The following is a 26,685-nucleotide window of genomic DNA, read 5'->3' as shown; positions in this document are numbered from 1 at the left end:
TTGCCTTATCTTACTCTGAATCTAAACAAAAACTTGTTCTAGTATCTCCCATTCTCAAACATGCAGAAAGTAGATCTTGCTACGTAAACAAATACGTTGAACTTCTACACTGGCTTCAGTGATCACTTCAAGAAGAGCAAATAATCACATTGAAAACGAAATAGTAAAGAGACTCTGCTCCATTCCAGTTGATTATTGAATTGCGACTGTATTTACAATGTGGATTTGCTATTTCAAAATAATTCCATTAAAAGCTCTTTTTGTTCCGTTACAATAATGAATACTATCATTTCGTAATTTAATATGAAACCATTTAGTTTTTTGGCAAAACCGGAATCAATGCTATTTATTTCATATATAGCATTGATATCTATATATTTTACAAATTATGTCTTCGTATGCTTAAAAATATTTTTCAAATATGAAAACAATCAAATATTTACAAACATGACAAGTCATTAATTATTCAAATAGTGTAGCTATAACGCGACCTTTAGAATGAGAACAAAGCAAAATAAGCAAAAACAAAAGCATAGAGGTTGAGAGCTAACGTTCTTCATAAAAGGGCATTCTTTCTGTACGCGATTAATTCTCATCTGATTGCTGTCGAGAAAATATTAGAATTCGGATAATGAAATATATTTTCCCACGGAAACTTTTTATTCAAGTTATCTTTATCTCGGGAGAGTGTTTAGAGCTGTGACAACTCGAAGCAGCGAGAATGGTGCCTAAGAAAATACGTTTTTTGGCCAGGCACCATTTTCACTGTATTCGGTTGATGCACTTCCGATCACCATTGAGAGAAAAGAAAAATCTGATTGGTCTGCTTTTTGCTAAAAAAAAATCTATATCACTAATCCCAAACTAAATGGGCTACAAGTGGTGTAGAGCAGAACTCTCAACATTTCGCATGCTTTCACCATCAAAGTGGGGTGAAGTAGCAAGGAAGCATAGTTTCTATTAATTATCAAATAGATTAAAAATTTTAAGTTAGGAAACTATATGGAACTGAAAACTATATTGAGCATATTTCTGAAAGAAAACGTCGTGGAAATTTTTAAACGTATTTTCGACAAGTAAATATGAAAAATATTTAAGAAAGGGGAAGATGTCATAGTACATTCCTATACAACTAAAAAGAGGATGAGAAGGAGAGGGGAGGGTCAAGACATGGAAACAATCTCTTCCCCAGATGGCGCGATACCTTTATAGTGAGAATGACCCTGATGTTGATTCAGAGCAAGTTACAAAATAAAAAAAATCACGTAGTGTAAATCACATACCAGTTTCTCCTGACAAAATTGTCAGATAAATCTAGCTAAAAATATGAATTTGAAAATGACACAAAAAGAATGCTTCATTTAGGTATTGTTCTTTCTTCGTCCCGCAGTGGACTGATCGTTAAGACACGGTTCCCAGCAGATCACCGAAGTCAAGCATCACTGACTGCGATCAATGTGCGGGTGGGTGACCCACTTGGATCAGTCAGCGTCGGGACCGAGGGTGTGTGGTATTGTNAATATAAGCTTATACTACTACCAAAATTCTCGGCTAGCCCCCCCCCCCTTGCATTTCTAGATCAGCCCCAGTTACCCATGACGTAAAAGCAGTATAGTTTAATATTACTTATTTAGATTCTAATAAAAATTACTACAAAACTGTGAAAAATATGAATATTGTCTTTATTACTTAACATTAATACCACGTGTTAACAAAGCGCGTTTGAAAACCAAATTTTAAAATTTGTCGCCAGGTCAAGATCTGTCGCCAAAATGCTATGCAATACACAGCATGTCCCTTTCCCTAAACAGTGATGCCATTTTCGACCAATAGCGTGATCCGGCCGAAGTGAGGATTAATCGCTCGTGGATTAATCGTTCGTTATATAACCTAAGACTCTCCTATGATGTATTGCATAATGTTGCCTCACTGTGACCGTAGTTGTCGGTAGTAAAACTGTAAACTTTCCGAGGTTTCTTTTCTCTAAATCAGAATATTTTTACTGTTTTGTCTGTTTTTCACAATTGGTTAGTAATTTTGGGGATTTTTATATCCCTATTTTTTTGTGCATTTAATAATTAATGTGCGTTATAGTTTCCGGAATCATTTATAATTTTATTCGAAAAATATAAAATGTTTTATACGTATCTATGTTTACTTATGTTAATTAGGAAAAATCAAGAACTTTTTGTTTGTATAGGTGTTGAATTTGAAATCTGTCTTACTAAATATTACTCAAAGTTCCCTATTAGGTGACAAGGGATGTATTCCGAATAATAATTATTATTTATTTAAGTTATTATTATTTGGACTCATCGTAGTGCGTTTCTAACATTTGAATTTTTAGTGCTGTTTAAACACATCTTAAGCAAAAGCACGCGAAACTGCGATTTTTTAAAGATCTTTAAAAATGCCTTAAAACGCATAAAACAAATATTTAAAACTAGTAATCATTTCATTTTTTAAATTAAAATTTTGTATTCAGTCAAAAGTGTAGCTCTTTTTAAATCATATTAAATATAGTTAATAAGTTATAATCGTATATAGTTATAATCGTATTAATAAGTGAAACTAAATTTCAAATTATTTTTTCTTTACGTTTGTAGTCAAGTAAAAATTTACTTATAAATGGGGATCAAATTCTGGTTTATGTATATAATTTTTAAGTTTCTCTCTTGCTCAAGTTATGGCTTAATCAGTTTTTAAAATGTAGTGATTAAAAAAATATAAAGAATCAGTGTTTCCATTAACTCATAAATTAAAAAGACAGCTTTATTTTATACACTGGAATTTCAATGGTATTCTACTATTACTGTCTTAAATATTAGTAAACTTGGATGAAAACTGCAATCTATGTAGGACTTTAACACACTTTGAAGTTGCGATTATGTGTAAAATGTGCACCTAAAATTTCTATTGACCTACAACCTTTAATAATGCAACTTCCTTGTAAAAAGTAATTAAATTAATAAACCTATGAAATTGTTCTCTTAAAGGTTTTGGAAATATTATTCTAGATAACTTTCAAGTTGTATCTTACACATTGATAGTGAGCTCTAATTTGATGAGATCTCATGTGAAATGGAAAATTTAAGAAATAAAAAAATGCTTGAGATTATTGTTAAAAGGCATATGTTAGTATAAACATCAGGCGGATTGTACACAAAATTTTTCATAAACTATATTAAAGGTTCCCAACCTTTTTGAATGAAGGGCCACTTGCACAGCGGGTTAAATAACAAAGGGCATCTTATGTATTTAGACATGTTACTGGCAAATAGCAAAATTTTTATAAGAACATAGGCACTCATTTTATTTATCAGTAAGCCTGGAATTAATCAGTAATATTTTCAGAAAATTAAATGCTTTAAATTTTTAAAAATACATTTAATTACTGAAATTCATTCAAAAACAAAAGAACTCATGTTTTTTTTTTCTTCCCCTTTTATCAAAAATTTATTTATTCAAAAAAATATTGGGTTAAAGCATAAGTTCCCGCATTTTTTTAAAAAAAATTTTTATAACTTTATTTTTTGACATAAAGTAACATAAATTTTTATCAATAATGTACTCTTCGTTGTTGTTTACGACTTCCCAATGTTCAACGAGTTTTTCGATGCCTTTTCGGTAGAAATCACCCGGAAGCGTCTCTAAAAAATCGTCCAACCAAGCGTGCAATTAGACTTCGTTATTGAACGTAACACCACTTAAAGCATTAGAGCAGCTCTGTGATTGCTCTCTCTCGCAACTTCTGTGACTTTGGCACCTTGATGAAAAGAAGGTGGTGTTGGAAATACTCATTTTATGTCGACTTGACACTCCGCTTCGATGCTATAAAAAGTAACAAAAATTAAAGTCAACAAAAAAGTGAAATATGCTATTTTATAGAGCGAAAAATTCGCTTTCGAATAACACAAAAGATTATGCCAAAACATTTCATATTCAACGCAAGTTTTTTAAATTAAAAAAAACTTGGGAACTTATGCATTAAACCAATATAAAAATTTAATTAAAAAATAGTTTTTTTTTTTTTTTTTATCATATCACCCCTATGGCAGAAATTTTTTTTCGAGCTTTCTGTGACAGACCTTTCTAATACTAATATCTTTCTGCAAGATACTTTTAAAAATAATAAATATATATCTTATTAATTCAAACTAACAAAAGCATCTTCAAAATTTCAAAAATAAATAATAACTTTTTGGATTAAAATTTTTTTTTTCGTTGAAAATATAAATATATTTTTTATTCTAATATCAGATGCGATATTATCGCATTCTGTAAGGGGGAAAACACACTGATTATTTCCTTTTTTCGTATTTTGTAAATCACCATCACATGAAAAAAAATCATTAAAAAAAATCGTGAAATCCGTAGCAGTAACTAATGTAAAAAGAGATCGACGACGAAATCGCGGGAATCGGATGATGAAGAGGGATACTAAAAGCGTGTTTTCATTTTGAGATTCGGTTGTTGTAATAAATAATATTGTATAAAAAATATCGGATTTTAAAAACTATGTGGAAATCAATAATAATGACTGCATAAAAAATATTAGAACGAAAATTTCTGAAGAAAAGAAAGCCAAATTTTTTACTTTATTATCAAATGAGAATAGAGGAATCACGAACATTTTTTTTCCCACTCCGATGCACCAGTAAGTTGAATGTAATTCAGAAGAAAAGATAAAACTTTCTAAATTTTCTGCAGAAAAAATAACCAAAATTTGTAATTTCCCCAAAAGAAAAATCTTTCTGCAAGAACTCGGTAACATTCTGCGACAATGTCGCCACGATTCTGACACGGGGCATATCACTTAATATAAAAAACCATTTTAAAATAAATTCAAACTTTAGAAAATAAAAATTTAGTTTTCACAGCATGAAAGTGTAAAAAATAAATCAATAAATGCATATTTTGATGAGTAATATAAATTTAAATTAAATATTTTAAATGAAAGAAATTTAAAGGGTTTAAATAAGAACCAAAATTTAAAATATAACCATTATAGTACAAAATAAGATTCAATATTTATTTGGTATTATACTTCAGATATTTCTGTTTCTTGAATTCTTTTTTCTCTCTTTCCTGAAAAAAATCATGTAACTTACAAAGTAATCACATTAACTTTTTTTTAAAAAAATTGCAGTGAGCAGCTTGAAAATTCATGTTTCCTAACACATCTCAAATTCATGCTGCAATTACATTGTATTAAAATATCAGGATTCTGTATTCCATTGTATTAAAATATCAGAATTCGAGGTAACTGTTTTACTTAAATGGCCACTGTAAATTCTGCATTCTATTTACAAGAAAATTTGTTGAAGTTAAGAAGAATATGAATTTGTTTTTACAAAAATTGATTAAAATGTGAATATTTAATACCTTATCTAACTTTTATTACATGTTTAGAGTGAAAGATGGGCGTAAGAAGTTATCATGAAGAAGAGTCTTATTTGGAAAGAATATCTCCTGTTAGTTGGAGAATAAAGAAAGGTTTTGTTTCAAATATGAAAGTGAGTAAAAACATTAATGTTAAGTGTCTTTTACTTCATGTAACCATTTAGTATGATGTTGTAATAATATGGTTGTTTAGGCCTCGTAGGAAAAATTGTTTCTTTCAATGTAACTGAACAATTCTTCTGAGTCAGTATAAAATTATTAAGTAATTTACCATGATTTTGAAAAAAGAAGAAAATTTTTTTTTAAGACTTATATTTTTCTTTCTAAGTTACGCTATTAAATAGAAGATATCAAGTCCCTGTAGCAGAATTTTTTCGGGCTTTCTGCGACAAACTTCCCTGGCACTAATATTTTGCTTTACGTACTTTAAATTATAACAATTACTAGTTTAAAGTAACAGAAACGTTGTGTTTACAGAAGAAAGAAAATTTTAAAGTATAGAAAATTGTAAAAGTAATTGTAAAAGTAATATTTTTTTTAATTCTAATATCATAGGTGATATTGAAAAATGTAATTTTCAGTAAAATGTAATTTCGGAAAAATGTAAATCGGAAAAATGTAATTTTGAATTTTGTAAATCATTACACAAATTAAAATTCGTAAATAAATTAAATGATAATAAATTAAAATTCGTACATACATAGTAAAATCCGTGCAGAACTCCCCAAATTAGTGTATGTAAAAAATGGTGTTCTTTAAAGAAAAAAAATGAAAGAGAACATAATTTCTAGACCGAACTATCCTTTAAACTTTTGCAATTTCTGAATTTTTTATTTTATATTAATTTGAAATTCCAGCCAAAGCCAATTATTAGAGATTTTTTTTAAAAAAAATCTCAAATGAGAATAGGAAAATCATGATTATTTCTTTCCCCTCTGATGCGCAAAAAAGACATCTTCAATGTCGCCGCAATTCTGCCACTGGGTATCAAGTTTGAAGGATTTTAAAGTTAGTACTAACTTTTTTATATTAATTCAAATGTATATGTGTGTGCAATCGTCTCTTGTTTTTTGTGACGACAGGTATGTGCTAGCTTGAAATGAGATTTTTCAACCTATCAGAAATAGGGCAAATGAGGGAAGATTTAATTTTTTGAAGTTTTATGAATAAAAAATTGTTTTAGAAATAGTTTATACTTAAATTTGTTATATCTTCAAATCCTAACCTTGTCAGCGCAAACGAATACATATTAAAATCATATTTATATAGTGTATTAATTAAACAAAATTTAGATTTTTGTATTTTTTTTCGTGGGAGGGTGGGTGAGTATTTTTTACTACTGTTTTAGCGTGAGATATTTTCCAATCAGTTTTATTTCGTTTTCTGAGCATACAACTTAATCAACTGAACTCAAATAAGAATAAGAAAAAAAATTTTAAAAATTAAAAGGAGGCAACACACATAAACTCATTTTTTTTTTATTTGGCATTGCCTATTAACACCATTTCTAAAAATATTTGTAAATACTTCCAAAGTAATGTAAGCTAAGCTGAATGTTTTTATAAAATAAAATTACTTTTAAAAAAATCCAAAATTACTAAAATTTCCTCTTTCTTACCCGTATTTATCCTCTCTCACCAGCTCATTAAAAAAATTTTATAGCATTCAAGGTTATTGTATTTCTGCAATGTTTAGTTTCTTCTTTTGAAAATGATATTTTACGAAACATAACTAATGTTAAAAAAAACTTAGATATTTGCATTCGATTTAGAAAAAAACTTCGAAAATGTCATTTTATTTTAATAAATTTTTTTTATATTTTATGCATATATATATTATAGTGAAATAAAGCAAAAGTAGTAAAACCAGCCACTTAGCAGAGATACTGTAGCATGGCAGTTGGCATTGCAGACTATCAAAGCATCTAAAGATTAGTTTTAATCTCAAATTACCTAGTTTTTTCAGTTTTACTTTTTGTCTGATTAAATAGAAATTATAGACACATTTAAAGATAGTGCTGCAGATTTATTCAATAAATTCTGCTATCAGGTCCATCAGCCTTGAGAAGTGGGGTGCAAGCTTAAAACTTATTCCTCCTTTCTCGCTAAATTCTATACAAGAATTCTCTTTTTAAGCAGAATATTTGTTCTTACATGTTAACAAAGTTATTAGTGTAAGTAATGCTTAAGTGCTGTTATAGGTTTTGGTGTTGATGATACCTAATGTAGATACTGTGGTAGCAGTTTTTTTATGCCCTTCTCCTCGAAACGGAGAATTAATGAATGTCTTGACTTGGATTTAATCAGATTCTGAAATTCAAAGATTGTCTCAGTTTTTTAAAACTTGCAGAAAAAGCTAGGCAAGTGCTCTTTGTGCTGCCTAATTCAGTAGACTTGAGAAAGAGCTGTATGTCGCTGCTGTCAAATTTTCATGAAATAAAAACAAAGCTCGAAGGAATGTTCAGCTTTTGGAATAACTTCACTTCACTGCAATATGGAAATAAATTAACTTTGTTAAAAACCTCATTAATGATAATTGCAAAAATTGTTATTAAAACAAGAAAGAAAATATATTTTTAAAAAGAAATTGAGTTTTTTATGTTTTTTTATATATATTAATTGATTTTTAAGTTATCCGCAATCTGTTTGCAAAATTGTGAGAATTGCTGCATCCTTCAAAATGTTTTAAATGCTCTAATAATTGTAATAATTTCATTAAAAGGAATGTTTGTTTAATAATTGATTCAATCATGCAAAATTCATCATTACATCTTATTCTTTTGAAATTTCTCTTTGTCATATTCATATATAACAAAGTTTCATAAGAGACTTAAATTTCTATTTCTATTTTCTTAGGTAGAAGGAATTACTTTACTTGTATTGTTTTAAAAATATTTAAAGTAATAATTACATTAAGAAGAGTGTTTAATAATTGATAAAAATCATTCAAAATAAATTGGATCTTGTTGTTTTTAAATTTCTCTTTGACATATTCATATGTGAAATTTCATAAATGACTTAAATATATATTTCTATTTATTTAGGTTGAAGGAATCTTTTATGTTAATAAGAATTTAGAAAAGTTAATGTTTGATGAATTGCGAAATTTTTGTCGCCCTGGAACTATTGGTGGATTTTTGCCTGCTATGAAACAAATTGGCAATGTGGCTGCTCTTCCTGGAATTGTTAAAGTGATTATAATTCGTTTTTAGTACCATTTTTTGTTTTAATACTTATGATTTTAACTGTTTTGTTTTGAATTCATCTGTTTCAGATTTTTATGTTTGAAATCCTTAATTAAATAATCGTTTCAAGCTTTTTAAATTTTATCTTAGAAATCCATTGGACTACCTGATGTTCATTCTGGATATGGTTTTGCAATTGGTAATACAGCTGCATTTGATATGGATGATCCTAAATCAATTGTATCCCCAGGTAATTACAACTGTATCTATATTTAGTCCTTTTTTTTCTTCATATTGTTCCTTTCTTTATGTTTGTTATTGAATCATGGACTAAATACTTAATACAGCATTTTTATAATGTACTTGCATTTATTATATTTTAGTTTTTATACTTTTATTACACATAAGTTCCGCATTATGATCATTTCCTTTGCTTTTAAAAGACCTTTCTAAGGTTTTGTTTTATTTCCCTGTTTGTTTGGATTGAGTATATTTTATTATGATATACATGCATTTTTAATTTGTTTGATAAAAAAGCTTATAAATAGGCTTTAAAATGAACTATGAATTTTTGTTGTATTTTTACTTTAAAGCTGCTGTATTTATGAACTTTTATTATTTTTGTACTGTGTCAAAGTTTCATGCAATGAGTAAATCTAAGTATGTTGAGATATTGTAGTACTACTGCATAAGTACACTTCAAAAAGTTCCAACTATTATATTCAATTATTTTTTTAACAACTTTGAGGGTTTACTTTCTTGAGGTAATTATTATCTCATTAACCTAAGGTAATAGTAATGGTTCTTCTCTCTATTTTTGCATTAGATTTAATTTAAGTACTGGCTCATCTTGTTATATTAATATGTGAAACATTTGCATTTGGCATAATTTAACTACCTGCAAGACTTTAGCCAATAAACTTGGCACTGCAGGATCTTCGCCATTAAACTTTGCACAGCCGAACTTTGTCATTAAATTCTTCATTTAACTGACTGATTGTTTAAATTACATAATTTCACATCAGCATTTAAATTCTTAAGTGTTAATTATTTATTTTCGTGATTATAGGTGGTGTAGGCTTTGATATTAACTGTGGTGTTCGTTTACTAAGAACGAATTTGATGGAAAAAGATGTACAACCTATTAAAGAGCAACTTGCTCAGAGTATGTTTGATCATATTCCTGTTGGTGTGGGATCCAAAGGTATTATTCCAATGAATGCTAGGTGAGTTTGTCAACTTGTAAATAGTATTACTTCATTAAAGTTTCATTCATAATTTAAATTGTTGAAATTACTCTAAATTATTCATGACTTAAAAATCTAGTAGTTTCTTTGTGTCGGCTAACCATTTTTCAGTAGTAATAAATATAAAAATCTTTAAAATACAATTGACTGACATTTTTATTATTATTTGAAAAATTTGATTTAATTTTAAAAAAAGAATGACCATTTTTGCAAAGAGCTTGCTTAATCATCATCATTTTAAGCACCTCAGGTCTATAGGAAAATTTTCTAATTTTAGTTGTCAGTATTTCAATAATAATAATAAAAAAAGTACAAGGAAAGGTAAAAAGTCATGTTTTGACAGTATATTTACAATATGATTTACTAAATTGAAACTACAACTAATAGAGCAATTTACTAAATAGGGACTACTTCTACACTTTAGTAACTATTTTTTTCTTTTAATTAATGTGAATTATTAAGTGGCTCTTGTCTTATAACTCAAAGATTAATGAGAAATGTTAAGTATACTTTTAATCATCTTTAATTAAGTTTTACCAATAATTTTTTCATTGATATATTATTCTACTTGAAAATAAGTTATGAAATATGATATATGTTTTAACACAAATTCACATGCATGAAGTCATCATCCAATGAGAATTGGAGAGACATAATGAGCAATCATCTAGAATTTCTCAGATTTTTTTCTTCTTTTAAATAAAAAAGCTTTACCAGCACTATTCTGCAACTAGCATTGTCAATTGAGAAATTAGTATTCTTTAGCTAGTTTTAAAATTTTGATGAAATGTCTTTACCCTTATTTATTTTTGTTAAAAAACTATTTATTATCTTTCAAATGAATTTTCATCAGTTTAAACAAAAATAAAAGTAAATGTAAAAAGGAAACTAAAAGATAAGAGTATGATATGAAATTACCTATAAAATATCATTGCTTATTTTAAAAGAATTTTTCATCATCTTCCAGATCAATTTTGAGCAGTTTTAGCAAAAACAACAGTAAATTTAACTACAAAAAAAGAGAGAGAGAGAGAGACAACGAGAAAATTGAAAACTTCTCAATAATCTTCCAAGTCTAAGGTACTACCTAGGCATATTTGAGAAGTACTTTTTACAAAATTTTCTATTAAAATAAATTCAAATTATTTTATTCACCATAAACAAAAAATATGACCTATCATGGTATGCAGTATCATGTATAAAATTCAATTCCTGAAAAATATGTTTTATGATACATATGGTTATATGTTGCAATTAATCAACAAAGATTATTTGAACAATTAATTTAAGAGTAGGCCAACATGAAACTACAGCTACTGCTGTCTCCTCATCATCTTATGTTACCTTAAGAATAATAATGTAGCATGTAATTTTAGAAAGCATTTGCTTAATGTGAATTTGTATTGAAGTCTAGCTTACGAAAAATGGAAATTATGAATATTATAGTTTTCATTATTACATAATGTTTCATTATTACAGCATTAAATATAACTTATTTCCTTGGGAGATCTAACTGTGTCATCAAAATCAATGTATCTGTTTAGAATGCTTTGTTTTTATAATAGGAAAATCTACATAATCTGAGTTGGTGATATCTCTTTTTTACTTGTATTGCTAGTACTCTACTTCATTTTCATATGAAAAGTAAAATAATAGTTGTTATTAATTTCTTTTGCTACATTAAAAATACTAACTTCTGCTGCTGTATTATAATGACATTGTATGATTACAATTTATTTTTAGTCTTTTGTCTTTATAAGTTCTATAAATCAAAGTGCCTTTTCTTTTAAGGTAAATTTTACTTTTTTATATAATAACACTTGTTAGAAGTATTGAACTCTTAGCTGTGGGATTTAACTTATTAACTATTACCTACATTTAAACTGAATATTTTTTTGGTCTTATTTGGTTTAAAATATATTCAGGCATAATTTTAAGGATATCTAATACTATATATATTATTCAAGTTATATATGACTTATAGGGACCTGGAGGAAGCCTTGGAAATGGGAATGGATTGGTCTCTAAGAGAAGGCAAGTATAAATTTCACTTTTTATCTTAAAATTTGAAATAAGAATGGTAGTTTTCTTTAGTATGACTTCAAGTAAAGTATCATGTATCTTACTTAAAGTTTTAGTAGTTATCAAGTTAACCAAATAAAAACAACTTTAAAACCCATAACCAGTAACAACATTGTGTTCAGTGTACTTATTAATAAGCATATTAATTAATTAGCCATCATCAGAATTGAAACCTAGGCTGTCTATCATTTAAAGCACACTGATTCTAAATACATTTTACTATTTTTTTTTTTTTTAAAAAGGGCTTAAGTCTTTTTATCTATTCCCGAACAAGTCTGTTTATTATAATAAATAATTTTATTAAGCAGCATTATTCATAAAAAATTTTACGCCATAAAACGGTTTTACAGGGGCTTATATTTAGAAAAACATTTTCCTTTTTTAAATCCTTAATGGTCGGTTAATTTTCAAGAAAACGGTTATGAAAGTGTCTATTTTGCCAAATACACGTATTTGATTACTGCTAGTATCTACTTTAAAATAAACTAACTATTTACAATTACTTTAAAAATACCCTGGTACTGCTATATGGTGTGTAAAATGAGAAATAAAATGTTTTCCGGGAAAAAAAAAAGAATTAGTTTTATTCTTATTGGCACGTTTCTACTGAGTACTCCAGCCCGTCAATATCACAAGAGCAAGAAATAGCAAGCAAAAACTCACCCCGTCATTTTCACGGGAGCGAGAAGGAAGGGGATCATAACTTTGTTTAACTATCTTGTTAACAAAACAACTTATTTATTACGTATTTTCCTTCTAGATTTTTCTCCTAAAAATAAAATCAAATGATACTTAAAATGTTTACAAAAACTTTCTTATAAAATCTTGTTTAATTGAAAATTTCTCTATAAATTGCACACAGTGTAGATTTTAAGATAATTCCAAAAAACTAATATGAAGGAATAAATCTGTTCAAAGTTAATATTTTTATATATTTAATTAAATAAAGTAGCTCTTGTGTATTTAATTTTGTAATTTAATTTGTTTTATTTTAATGTTGCATTGCAACTTTATTTTCTTCCAAATGTAGGCTATGCTTGGGCAGAAGACAAGGAACATTGTGAGGAGTATGGCAGAATGCTAACAGCTGATCCAGCTAAAGTTTCGATGAAAGCAAAAAAACGAGGTCTTCCTCAGGTAAGGCTAAAAATATTCTTAGATGACAGATTTTTAATTTGAAAATCTTTGTAAGAACTTTTTTTTTTACCAAACTTTTAAACCTTTACTCATTTAAAATTATTTTTCACTGCTGATTTCCTTACACGGTAGTTTATAATCAGGAAGTTTATGTAGTGTTTAATTGTATCGATCTTTATTTCGTCTGCTGCAGTCGAATCTCAATTATCTGACACTCTGGTAAGGGGCTGTCAATAAACGATGTCCCACTTTTTTTTAAACATTTTTTACCCCTTCTCCCCTTCGTCATCACAAAGTGTCAATCTATTTCAGCAGTTTAAAAACAAAATTCATGTTACAAATCATACTTTAAATTTTATTTTCAAACTTTAAATACTGTTAACTTTTATTTTTGAACTTTTTTGTTTGTGTTTAATTTTAAACTTTTATTGAGGAGATTAACAATTATAATAATTTGATTAGTAATAATATTTATATATTATAAAATATTCTATAAATATTTCAACGATGATTTTAAATGTTTTTATTTTAACAAATACCTCTGCCACACTTCTTGTTACCTCCTCTCACCCCCTTGTCACAAACTGTTACAATTTTGTGAATCCCTATAAAAGTGCAAATACCCCTATAAAAGTTCAAACATATGTGGGGAAATGACAGTTTTATTTAATTCCTTTCTTCATGCATATTGTTTCTTTTTCAAATTTCAAAAGTAGCTATTTTTTTGTTAATTTTATAATTTGACATAAATACAAAGCACTGTGTGATTTAAGTCATTTATATGTGAAAAATTGTCTTTGTAAAGGTCTAGTTTCTTAGGACAAGCGCCTTATCTGAGCGTCAGCGGAAAGTTGACGTAGAGCTGACGGCAAAAAAATACTTTTTTGTTAGCTCAGCGTGAGCAGTCGGTCCGACGCAGACATTATCTCTCATTTCGCATGCGTTAATAACGTAAACAAATATTTATTTTGAATTTGTATTCATTTTGTTATTGTCGACCAGTGTTTTAGAGAACAGATAATGACTTTGTCCAAGAAAAATCACATTATAGCTGAGCTAAATGAAGAGTGCTAGGTAACAAAGTATACATACACAAAGTTTTCATTATGCCAAAATCAAAATCTTGGCTGATTTCAATGTGCTGTTGGATGTTGTCCGCCATTGCTTCTGTAGTTAACGTCACGTTGTAATCCAACTGCAGTTGAGTTGGACGGCAATTGTAGTTCAAGATGAGCGTTCGATGACGTTTACTATCAAACTCACAAATGGACCAATCAGGTCCATTTGTGAATCAGGTATCTGAAAATATAATCAAACTCACAAATGGACCAATCAGAGGTTAGCGCTGATTTCCAGCTGACGGCGTCCTGTCCTAAGAAACCAGGCCTTTAAATCTAAATCTTTTGTCAATTTCTATAATCATGATGTTGCAGTGAAAAATTGTTTAAAGGTGGTTTATGTATTACTTTACTTTTTCTTACAATAGCTATCTATTTATTATTATATTTTAATGTTTATACTCTTAGAAAGTGTTACTATGAAAGTTACCCTTTATAATTCAATAGTTTTAATTTTCTGATCGAATCCTGGTTTTGTGGTTGTTGAATAATCAAGGTTTTATTAATTATTCTGTAAAAATTCATCAGTATATTCAATTTTTTTATTTCATGATCATTTGTCTAACACTTTTAATGTAGAAACTAAAATCTTTAGAAATGAAAATGTATAATTTATTGTAAATAGAATTTCTAGTCAAACTAAAATGTTGAGTTACGTTCACTCTTTTAATTATCAATGTTTTTTTTAACAAATTGATGAATTGAAGTCTGAAATTCTTTAACATTTAATAGGAATATAACTAATAAGCAAGTAAACTTCATTTTATAGGAAAGTAAACTTTAATTCATATCTACATCATATGGCAACGTGTAATTTAGAATTACTGACAAAAATTAAAACATTGATTAGAAGTTTGGGAAAACAACCAGCTTTTTATTCAAACTAAGCAAAGAGTTGATAGTAAAATGATTTTATTTTGAACTGAACATCATTGCTATATCCATTTTTAATTGTTTTTTTCCCTTTTGACTGCCTTTAGTTAAGTTTATAACGTAAATTATTGTTTCACAGCTTGGAACACTTGGTGCTGGGAATCATTATGCTGAAATTCAAGTAGTTGATGAAATTTTTGACAAAAGCAATGCCAGTAAAATGGGAATAGACTCTAAAGGCCAAGTTTGTGTTATGATTCACAGTGGAAGTCGAGGATTTGGACATCAAGTTGCAACTGGTATTAAATGAATTTATACATAAGTTTTTTTTTTATAAATAACTTCCATTATCAAAGTTCATCGAAAAAGGTGCAAAAGAACATCTAGAATAGTTAAATTACAAACACAATTTATATTACTTTACAAATTACATTATTTTCTTTCTATGCAAAGCATTCAGTTTGATTTAAATAGCCGAACGTAAATTCTATTTGGTTATATTTCTTTTAAATAATTATACATCCCCAATAATAAATGAGACATTGAAGAAAAATTAGTAAAAAATTGGAAAAAACATGACACTCAAAGCTGACGTCATCAGGGAGTACCAGCCTTAAAAGTTTTGCATTTCATGACAATTCAAGGCTGGTACCCCCGATGCCATCAGCTTTGACTGTCATGTTTTTTTTTTGATTTTTTGCTAATTTTTCTTCAATGTCTCATTTGTTTAATTCCTCTTGGTTTCTTTGCTGCTAAGTGCATTTTTCCATTTGGATGTTTTAATCTTTTTTAATTTTTATTTTTGCATTAATATTTTGATTTCTCCCCAATAATAATTTATATATATAACAATTATGAAAAAAATTTAGTATAATTATTAAAAAACAAAATTAATCTGGAAAATAAAAAGGAAAGCAAAAGTTCATCATCAGTATGCAATGCTTTTGTAAAGGAATTTCTGTTCTAATATACAATATCCTTAGATAAAATTGACACTTAAGGTTGCATTAATTCTCTTAAAATCAAACCAAATAAAACTGAAATAATGCTTAATGTGAAGAAGAGATTTTTACTTAGCCCCACAAATTAAAAGTCACTCATGATAGGAAGGAATTATGAGTAGCTGGAATTATGAATTGCCTTGTATGTATTATTAATTTACATTTTTAAATTTAGTTATTTCTGATGAAAAATAAAATATGCTTCGATATTAATTAGGTTTGAAAGCATCACTAAGTTTTCTTTAAACAAGAGTGTCAATAAATATACTGGTATTCATTTATTTTCCTTACGTATACATGTTATTTTTTCATTTTTATTTCAGTGAGTTTTGTTTTATACTATGAGACATTGTTATGCTTCTTTAGTTTTGAGTAATGTCAAAAATATATGCTTTGCATATTATTACAATTTAATCTGATTATATGGTGATTAATCTGATTATTTAAGTGAAACTACATTTTTATCTGTGCTATACTACTGTTTGTAAATACCTTTATGAGACTTTGACACTTTAATCTTAAAATTTTGTTTACTTTCTAGATGCTCTTGTAGCTATGGAGAAAGCAATGAAACGAGACAATATTGAAGTCAATGATCGCCAATTGGCCTGTGCACATATAAAATCTCAAGAAGGCCAGGATTACTTAAAATCAATGGCTGCGGCTGGTAATTTTGCTTGGGTGAATAGAGCCAGTATGACATTCCTAAGTAGACAGGTATGCAGTTCTGAAACCTGTAAAATCTATTTTAAATTTTCTTGTTTAAAATTTTCCATAGTTTAGAATAATTTTACGCATATGTTTTTTTAATTACTTTCTAGTGCAAGATTATTAATTTATGATTCATATAGTTTGTTTGAATATTTGTATTCATTATGTGGATAGATTATTTATTCAAAATATTTTAAATGGTTTCTGATTTATTGGTAGTATTAGTAGCTTTTAAATGCTGAATATACACACAAACTAGTATTTGAACTTAACGAAATTTAGTTTTGTTTCACTCTCATTCAAACAGTGATCTGTTGTTTATATATATTCAATGAAACTTCTGTTAAGTGGACAATCTCTAGACCTAAAAAATTGTCTGTCTATGTGAGTTGTCCGTTTCCGGGAAGGGTACCCTAACTACGAAGTTTGACAGGATAAATTGTTTTTAGAATATTTTCAATGATATAGAAATAATTAAATAATCTACAATAACTATCTACATGGATATTTATTTAAACTTTAAAAAAAATTATTTTTTCTAAACCAAAAGAATATATGAAAAAAGTTAGATATAAATACATAAATCTAGATGTACCTACAGATAAAGGAATATAATTTTCCTATTAATACAGATATTCACGTTAGTCATATGATACCAAATGGGAGCTTTTAGTCATCAGTTGTTAGTTTAATATAATAGGTTTACACCCCTAACACCTACCCATCATTTGATAGAAAACATGATTAATACATCAAAACCTCCCTCAATTCACAGGAAAAAGAATCAGTGCATACCTGCAAGGCATGAGGACCTATGGACTTGATATATTCACAATTGATTATCTGTCAAGTATCTGAATAAATGTTTCATTTATATGAACACCTCAAAGACTGTATTTCTGTTCTCTTTTTTTTAACCCAGCTGTGTTAAATATTTCCTTCAAATTGATAAGCAAATGAAAGAAATTTTCGGAGCAGAAGAAGCATTTAAGAGGTTATTTCAGCTTGTGGGGTCTAATAACCTGTGTCGTCCAGTTGAAAAGATCAAAAGATGCCCCTCTCCGAATTATTTCACGTGAGCAGTATCATTTTTTCTCTCCTTTCTTTGCAAAAATAAAGCAAGTGGACAGGAGAAAGATTGATTCTTTACAAGTAAAATAGCTTAGCAATATTTTTAGTTATGGATAAGGCAAAAATGTACTTAAATACACAAGTGGGCGACCTTTGTGCTAAAATACAAACTAAGGTGAACAGTGTTAAAGAGCACAAAAATAACTGTTGCACTGATAAAAGTTACCCTTTGAGCATCCGAAACAGCTGTCTGCTTTTATTTTTGTGCTCTTTAACGTTGTTTACCTTAGTTTGAATAAATGTACTTCCTTTAAAAAAATTTTAGAGTTGCATATATTTTTCTTGGAATTTAAAGCAGGAATAAAATAAAATATCCCACTTAGGTGTTCCCAAATAATTTTTTTGCGACATGAGGACGAGCGTTATCATACAGAAGAATAACTTTGTCATGTCTTTGCTCATATTCCGGTCATTTTTCTCGTAATGCACAGCTCAAGCGAATCATTTGTAGCCTATACCGATCGTCCATAATGGAATTGCCAGGTTGTAGCAGCTCATAGTATACAACCCCCTTTTGGTCTGACCCGAAACACAACATGGCCTTTGAATCATGAATATTCGGCTTTGGTGTCGATGGCAGCAATTGACCGGACATAGCGTAGTATTTTTTCTTCTTGCGGTTGTTGTATAATATCCATTTCTCATCCCCAGTCACAATCCAATGTAAAATCCCTTCCTTTATTGCCTTTGAATCAGCTGCTCGCAATTGAAAAATTGCCTTTCAACTTCTCTCGGTTTCAGTTCATAAGGCGCCCAATTGCCTTGTTTGTGAATCATACCCATGAATTTCAATCGTGCAGAAACGATTTGTTGCTTAACTCCCAATGATTCTGCTAACTCCTCTTGTGTTTGATTCAGATCTTCATCGAGTAATGCCTCCAATTCTTTGTCTTTGAAAAAAATTTTAGATCCAGAGCGCAGCTTGTCTTCAGCGCTGAAATCACCATTCTTCAAATGTCAAAACCAGTCCCTACATTTTTTATCAGTTGGAACATTGTCACCATAAACTTCTACAAGCATGTCGCTTGAGCTGAATTTTTTTCCAATTAAGGCAGAAACAAAATCTTCCTCAAATGCTGTTTAGTTACCACAAAATTTGACATTCAACAAAGTAAAAAACAAGGCTTTTGTATGAAACTCGAAGCGATATAAACTGAATATTATTGACGCATGTCTAACCTCTGAAACCACCGAAACCAGCTGTCACTATGAAACTTTCATGACAGCCAGAGCCATCTTTTGAAAACGGACCAAACTAATTTGTGCTTCCAATATACATAATTTTTTTCTTTCTTTCTTTTGTTTTATTTCTTCTTTTATTTATTCAAAATTAGTGAGTGGAAAAGACTAAATATCTAGTTGAGCTTGTAAATTTGCCATTTGTATTGTACTTTAAGAAGTAGATTTAATTACAAATTATTGTCCTTTATATATTTGATAACTAGCCTTTAGCCTTTTTCAAATCCGATGTGATAATATGAATTATTTTAATAAGAGTAATCACTCTTATTTATGAACAAACATTTATATATAATATTTATGTAACTTTAACTCTTGGTAGCTGGTTTCTCTTATTATTTTGGGATATCTAAGATCATCATTACAAAATAAATGTTTGAAAAGTTAAAACATTTCATATAAACTTGTTTGCTAGCAAACACAGGGTTCCCGCGGCCTTGAAAAAACCTTGAAAAGTACTTGAATTTCATTTTGATTTTCAAGGGCCCCTAGAAGTACTTGAAAATGATAATAAATCCTTGAAAAATTCAAAATTACCTTGAAAAGTATCGGAAACTCAGGAAAACAGACCTAGTTCTAGCATTTCTGTGTTTAACTTCTAACCCGCGTAAGTGTGAGAGAACGACTTTCCCTCCTATCAGATGATGACATATACTGTTTGATTTTAGGATTTTATGTATGTTCGGCTGATTTTAGGAATTTTAAATATTGGGAACTGCACCAGATTCTGACAAAATCTCTATTCTTATTCAGGCGATTTTAATATCAATCATCGATCTTCGTATTAAACTGATTTAAAAGTTATGTGTTGCGATTCGTTTTCGGGTGATTCAAAAATTGTACTCGCAATTCCCATTAAAGCAATTTGAAAATCAATATCGCGATTTTTACTTAAGCATTTTTAAACCCCAATGTCGTGATTAGTTTTTCCGAGATTTTAAAATCTAATGTCGCTATTCGTATTCACGCCTTTTGCAATATCAAACATCGATGCTGTAATATCAAACATTGATTTTCGTATTTATACGCGATTTGAAAACTACTCTTTGAGATTCGTATTCACGTGACCATGTCAAGTGCGCATGATCGATGCTACTGAAAAATAATTTATTCAAGTGTGAGTGGTTAATTAAAACAGTTAAAGTGACCAAAATTGTTAGTAAGAATCTATCAGAAGATATTGAGGTGAAAGTTGGCAACTGCTTCAACTAGCATTTCTGTGTTTAACTTTTGACGCGCGTAAGTGTGAGAGAACGACTTTCCCTCCTATCAGATGATGACATGTACTGTTTGATTTTAGGATTTTATGTATGTTCGGCTGATTTTAGGAATTTTAAATATTGGGAACTGCACCAGATTCTGACAAAATCTCTATTCTTATTCAGGCAATTTTAATATCAATCATCGATCTTCGTATTAAACTGATTTCAAAGTTATGTGTTGCGATTCGTTTTCGGGTGATTCAAAAATTGTACTCGCAATTCCCATTAAAGCAATTTAAAAATCAATATCGCGATTTTTACTTAAGCATTTTTAAGCCCCAATGTCGTGATTAGTTTTTCCGAGATTTTAAAATCTAATATCGCTATTCGTATTCACGCATTTTGCAATATCAAACATCGATTTTCGTATTTATACGCGATTTGAAAACTACTCGTTGAGATTCGTATTCACGTGACCATGTCAAGTGCGTATGATCGATGCTACTGAAAAAAAATTTATTCAAGTGTGAGTGGTTAATTAAAACAGTTAAGGTGACCAAAATTGTTAGTAAGAATCTATCAGAAGATATTGAGGTGAAAGTTGGCAACTGTTTCAATTTAAAATGGTTGACCGGTAATAAATTTAAAATGATAATTAAGCCGCAACATCCAATAATTGATTAATTTTCTTTCATAGAAAAGTGGTCGAAATTTCAAAATAATATTTAGGAACAATTTAAATCTCACTGTCTAAATGCTTCTGCCACTTTAAATGTTAAATAAAAATCTCCCAGCAGAGTTGTTTTTAAATATCTAATTGATATCACTGTATTATATAGAACAACCCCGTCCTCTGCCCGAATCTTTGCTTATTCAGAGGTTGTATACCTAGCTTAAAATAGGCCTTATGCAAAATTCAAATCCAACGTTTTTATGCTTCATGAATTTTATTCTTGACTTGATGCCAATCACCCTTGCTTTTTTTATACTTAGATCACTTTCCGAAATCAGGAGAGAGAGCAATGGAAGTCTTATTTTTCAGTACTGCTATTATCGTCAAAACATTTTAGTTTAAAATGTTAAATTTTAGTCTATCTTTTACTGAAATTTAAGTCCTACAGAATTTTATAATAAGTCTTAAAAAAGTATTAAAGTAGAGCATGAACCCTGAAACAGGTAAGAAGGGTAAAGAATATAAAATGTTCCTGGATTATAACTCTTATTTTTCAATTAATAGCTGAGTTGATATAAATAACTGTAAACTAAAGATGAATAATATACATAGTATTCACGCACCTGGAAAGTCATGAATTTCAGTATTGAACAAAATTTGTCATGATTTTTACTATTTTTTTAAAAAAAATCATGGAAAGTCATGAATTTAGGTCTCCGAGAAATCTAATTTTTGAAATGTATTTTTTATTTTATTTTTTAACGGCAGGCACCGAACTTTCGTTCTTCGCCTAAGAAGATGCCGGAGTTGTTACGTTACCCAGTGGGCACCTGTGGACCTAAGTCACGGAGGCGAGCAACATTACCCACGCCACACTGCCTCATACCCATTTATAGGGTGGGCCACACTCACACATCACACAATAGAGAAATCACACAGAGAGAAACATCCATGCCCTGAGCGGGATTCGAACCCGTAACCATTGGCTTCACAGTCAGGCACGCTGACCGNCCCCCCCCCCCCCAATTTCATCCCGATCCAAATTTCTGAATTCCTAACCAAATCACCACTCAGTCCTATTTTATTAGAATATAAAATGATTTTATCATGTTTTTTAAAAATTATGGTGTTCTTTCAAAAAATAAAAGAAAAAACATTTCTAGAGCGAATTATCTTTTAAACTTCTGTGATTTAAGAATTTTTATTAATTTTTTTAAAATTTTATCGATTTAAAATTCTAGCTAAAGCAAACCAGTCATTGGCGAATTTTTTTTATTTGGAAATGAGAACAGAAAAATCAGAAGTATTTCTTTCCTTTCTGATGAACAAGAAAAGTATCTTTAGAATATAATTCTGCAGAAAAAAAGTGGGAAAAAAATTATTTGCTTTTGTATTTTTTATAGCTATTTCATTGTTTCAACTCTTTCTTTACTCTGTTTTTTAAATTTAAAATCTATAAATATGAAGATGCAGAGTATAACAGTTTTGGTTATACCTATCATTACAATTAATGTAATTATAATGCTTTTTTAAATTTATTGTTGCGTTTTTGTTGGACAAAATAGTAACTTCGTTAAGTCATGAAAAATTCTTGGAATTAGTCATGGAAAATCATGAAAAGTCATGACCTTGAAAATCTGAAATGTAGCAGATACTCTGAATATGTCAGTCCTGAGGTCAATTCATAAACCACGTTACTAAAATCAAATCCAAGCCTATGTTAGGTAATATGTACATACTCTAAAAAAGTAACTGTTTAAGGTTTAGACCATTATAACTATTATTTATCAAGCTATCAACATTCAGTTAGTTTTTAGTCAAAATAAGGGTTAGAAGAGAAGGTTAGATAAAACAGAATTGTGTGTATCTGTTAAAAAAATATTTCTTGAAGAAGAATGCCATTCAAGATCAACAATGGCTTGAAAAGTGTAACAAAGAAAGGAGACCCTAATAACACCCCCGTTTCAGAATCGTGACGATATTGTTGCAGAACTTTATGGAGTTCTTCGAGAAAGATTTTTTCCTTTGGAATAATGAAAAATAAAGAATAATGAAGTAAAAAATTTGGTTTTCTTTTCTGTAGAAATTTTCTTACTATTTTTTCATGCTGTTATTACTACTGATTTCCACATAGTTTTAAAACTCGGTATTTTTAATATGATATTATTTATTACAACAACTGAATCTCAAAATTAAAACAGGCATTTAGTTGCCGCTTTTTGAAGACGCCGGTTCGCGTGATTTAGCCATATACCTCTTTTTCGATAATTACTGCTACAGATTTCGCTTTTTTTTTAATGTAATGATGAATTACAAAATGAGAAAAAGGAAAATAAAGTGTTATCTTCCTATAAAATTTGAGAATACCTCCCATACTATTAGAATAAAAGGAATATTACATATTCAATTAAAAATATTATTTTATTTTATCCGCTTTTTTTTAATTTATAAATATTTTTTTTTTTTAAGTTAACACTTCTGTTACTTTAAATTAGTAACGTGTATATTTGTTATTTTTAAGTATCTTGCAGAAAGATATTAGTAATAGAGAGGTTTGTTGCAGAATGCTCGAAAAAATTCTGCTACAGGGAGAACACCAATGATACAGAAGGCTCCAGGCATTCAAATATAGTGAGTGTTCAAGAAAAATTAAAAAAATTTATAAAATGATATTTCACAGTAGTAACAGACAATCGGGCGGTAGAAAATGCTTAACATCCTAAAGTTATCGGATGACAGCAAAAAGAAAAATGGGGCAAATGTTTTTTTTTCATATAGTGTTTACTCACCCGTAAAAAACAGCAGCGTTTTGGGGTTTCTGAGTACTGTACTCTTATTCGCCCTGTTTTGTCAGTATGAAGAAAATATTTTGCATCTGTTAGTAATAATGGATGAGACAGTGGTTTATCCTGCCCCATAAAAATCAAATCTGCAGCTAGCTGAATGAAAACATAAAGTGAAAGCAGTTCAATGTGGTTTATCAGAAAAGTTATTACCTAAGTTTTTATCCTACTGAGCTAAAAATTATTGAAATTAAGTAGTTTTCAATTTTTTTAATTTTTATTGTTAAAGTGTTTTGATTTTTTTTTAATTGATAAATTTTAAGCTTTTATTAAAAATTTTTGTTTTTGATAGTAAATTGTTCTGATTTTTATAGTGACCCTCAATTTTACCTTATTTTAGTTATGTTCTTTTGATGATTATAATGCCATTTTAAATTTTATTATTTAATTAATTTTATTATGGCTACCCCCTACATTTCAAGGGTAGCCACAATGGTTTGGTCAGAAGAGCAGTCCAAAGTATGGCCAAATCTCAAGAACTCTTTAGGGGAATTTAAAAATTTTTGCACACAATTATAAAATTTGTTTATTGAACGATAATTTCATGCACTATATAAATTTTAGTAAGTTTTTATTGTTTTATTTAATATTAGTGAAAAACTTTTTGAATTGAAGGGTTTGCAATTTTTTTGCATATTTAAAGAATGTAATTTTACATGGCAAACTAAAGAATCTGAGCGAAATGAGTAAAGATCACATTTTTAGAGGAAGACAAATGGACAAATCATAAATAGAGAAATCACATTTTTAGAATTTAATTTCTCGAGAACCATGAAATTGATCTTGTTCAAATTTTGTATTTTGTTATGTAAAATTACATTCTTTAAAATTATGTAAAATATTGCATACCTTACAATTCAAAATTTTTCAGCTATTATTAGTTAAAATAATAAAAAATATATAATACTTCATAATTTTTTCACAGAGAGTTATCTTTGGATAAATGAATTTTATAATTGTGTGCAAATTTTGTTAATTTGCTTAAAAAGTCCTCGAGTACAAATATGCAAAAAGTAAAATTAACATTAAGGGGTTCAAACTTTGGACTGCTCTCCTGACCAAACTATTGGGAACATATTTTGGGGGCTAGAAATCCAAAACCGTCTCGAAAAAAAATTTATGTTTATTCAGAGATTAAGTCCTAGAACGTGCGGATCCCATCATTGGATCAAAAGTTATACAGGGTGGTCTGTTTTTTATTTTGAGCTCTGTATATATGAAAATGATTATGCCCTCTTATTTTTGGGAATTATCATATGATTTTAGAGGATTTAGCTGATGTTGATTGCAGTTTAAATTTTTCTTATTGTAAAAAATTGACTTGTTTTGTTTTTGAATATAGTAAATTGCTTAAGTAAGTTTATAGTAAATTGAAAATTAATTAATTCTACCTTCAATTAGATAATCTATTATTCAGTGAGGTTGAATAAAGCATGAGTTCATATCAATAAATCATTCAGGGGTTTTCTTTCATGATGTAAACATGAGAAACACAACATAAAGTCTCCATGCTAATTTTTTCTGCATTTATTTATTTGTTTTTTGTGTAAAAATCAGCTGATGATTGTTTTGATCACTTTAATTTTGATCATGGGTGAAAGCCCTTATATAGCAAGACGGAAAAGAGAAAAACCTGGTACGTAAAACATTTCATTCCAGCATTTTTTTCGAAAAAAATTAAATATCTGTAACTATCAAGATTTCTTTTATAATTCTGGCATATATATAAAACTGCTTCTTTTCCAAGATAAAGAAGATATTGTTGAAAAATTTAAAAAAAGATTAAGTAAACTCCTCCCCAAAACTAGCTATAACTGAAATGGTTTTACTACCAGCCTTTCCTCTTTTCCGTCTCGCTTTCACCCCTGATTTTGATGTATAATATTATTTCTATCTGTTGTTAGATAGATGCCTTGAGTATTTTGATATTAAATTGAAAATTTTATCCTTATATTAAGGAAAAGTATAGAAACTTATTTTAAGAAATATTAGGACGTTCTTATTGAAAAACTATAACTAATTTCACATTAAATGAAACACTTATATATAATTGTAGATTTTCAAATATTGGTCGATTATATATTATTAATCAAATATGTTTTCATTATTAATTTCTAGGCATTTGCCAAAGCATATAACACAACTCCTGATGACTTAGATATGCATGTTATATATGATGTGTCACATAACATTGCCAAAATGGAAAAACATTTTGTTGATGGCAAAGAAAAAATGTTACTTGTTCATAGAAAAGGATCTACTAGAGCTTTTCCACCTCATCATCCTCTAATTCCTGTGGACTATCAGGTAAATATAATTTCATAACATTTAACAAAACTAACTCAAGAAATATGTTATCCATCTAAAATATTGTTTAAAATATAACATAGAATAGCTTTTAATTGCAAACCAATTAAGAAATCAAATTATTTATAATGGTTTCACTCTTTTGCAGTATATTTGATTGAATCCATAAACAAAATTTTTTTCCAGCTAACTGGCCAGCCTGTTCTTATTGGTGGGACTATGGGTACATGTAGTTATGTACTGACTGGTACTGAAAGAGGAATGGTTGAAACATTTGGTACAACATGCCATGGTGCTGGTCGAGCATTATCCCGGGCCAAGTCTAGAAGAAATTTAGATTATATGGATGTTTTGAATAATTTAGCTGATTTGGGAATTTCAATTAGAGTTGCATCTCCAAAGCTAGTTATGGAAGAAGCCCCAGATTCATACAAAAATGTATGTGATGTAGTTGATACCTGTCATGAGGCAGGAGTTAGTAAAAAATGTATTAAATTAAGACCTATTGCTGTAATAAAAGGATAATTTACTGAA

At 28.9% G+C, this 26,685-nt stretch overlaps 1 protein-coding gene across 1 annotated transcript; it reads left to right on the top strand.

Annotated features, from left to right (window-relative positions):
• The first annotated feature begins 1,871 nt into the window (after positions 1-1,871).
• LOC107444400 (RtcB RNA ligase) lies at positions 1,872-26,685 on the top strand. The gene is made up of 11 exons (XM_016058525.3): positions 1,872-2,027; positions 5,413-5,516; positions 8,447-8,593; positions 8,738-8,837; positions 9,657-9,813; positions 11,819-11,868; positions 12,947-13,053; positions 15,184-15,343; positions 16,587-16,762; positions 25,963-26,151; positions 26,338-26,685. Exons 2-11 carry the CDS (start codon positions 5,421-5,423, stop codon positions 26,674-26,676), a joined length of 1,521 nt encoding a protein of 506 aa, XP_015914011.1. The 5' UTR covers positions 1,872-2,027; positions 5,413-5,420; the 3' UTR covers positions 26,677-26,685.

This window comes from Parasteatoda tepidariorum, chromosome 4 (assembly GCF_043381705.1).
Source record: "Parasteatoda tepidariorum isolate YZ-2023 chromosome 4, CAS_Ptep_4.0, whole genome shotgun sequence".
Classification (NCBI taxonomy): Eukaryota; Metazoa; Arthropoda; class Arachnida; order Araneae; family Theridiidae; genus Parasteatoda; species Parasteatoda tepidariorum.
The sequence above is the reverse complement of the archived record's forward strand: the minus strand, read 5'-3'. Positions and strand labels throughout refer to the sequence as shown.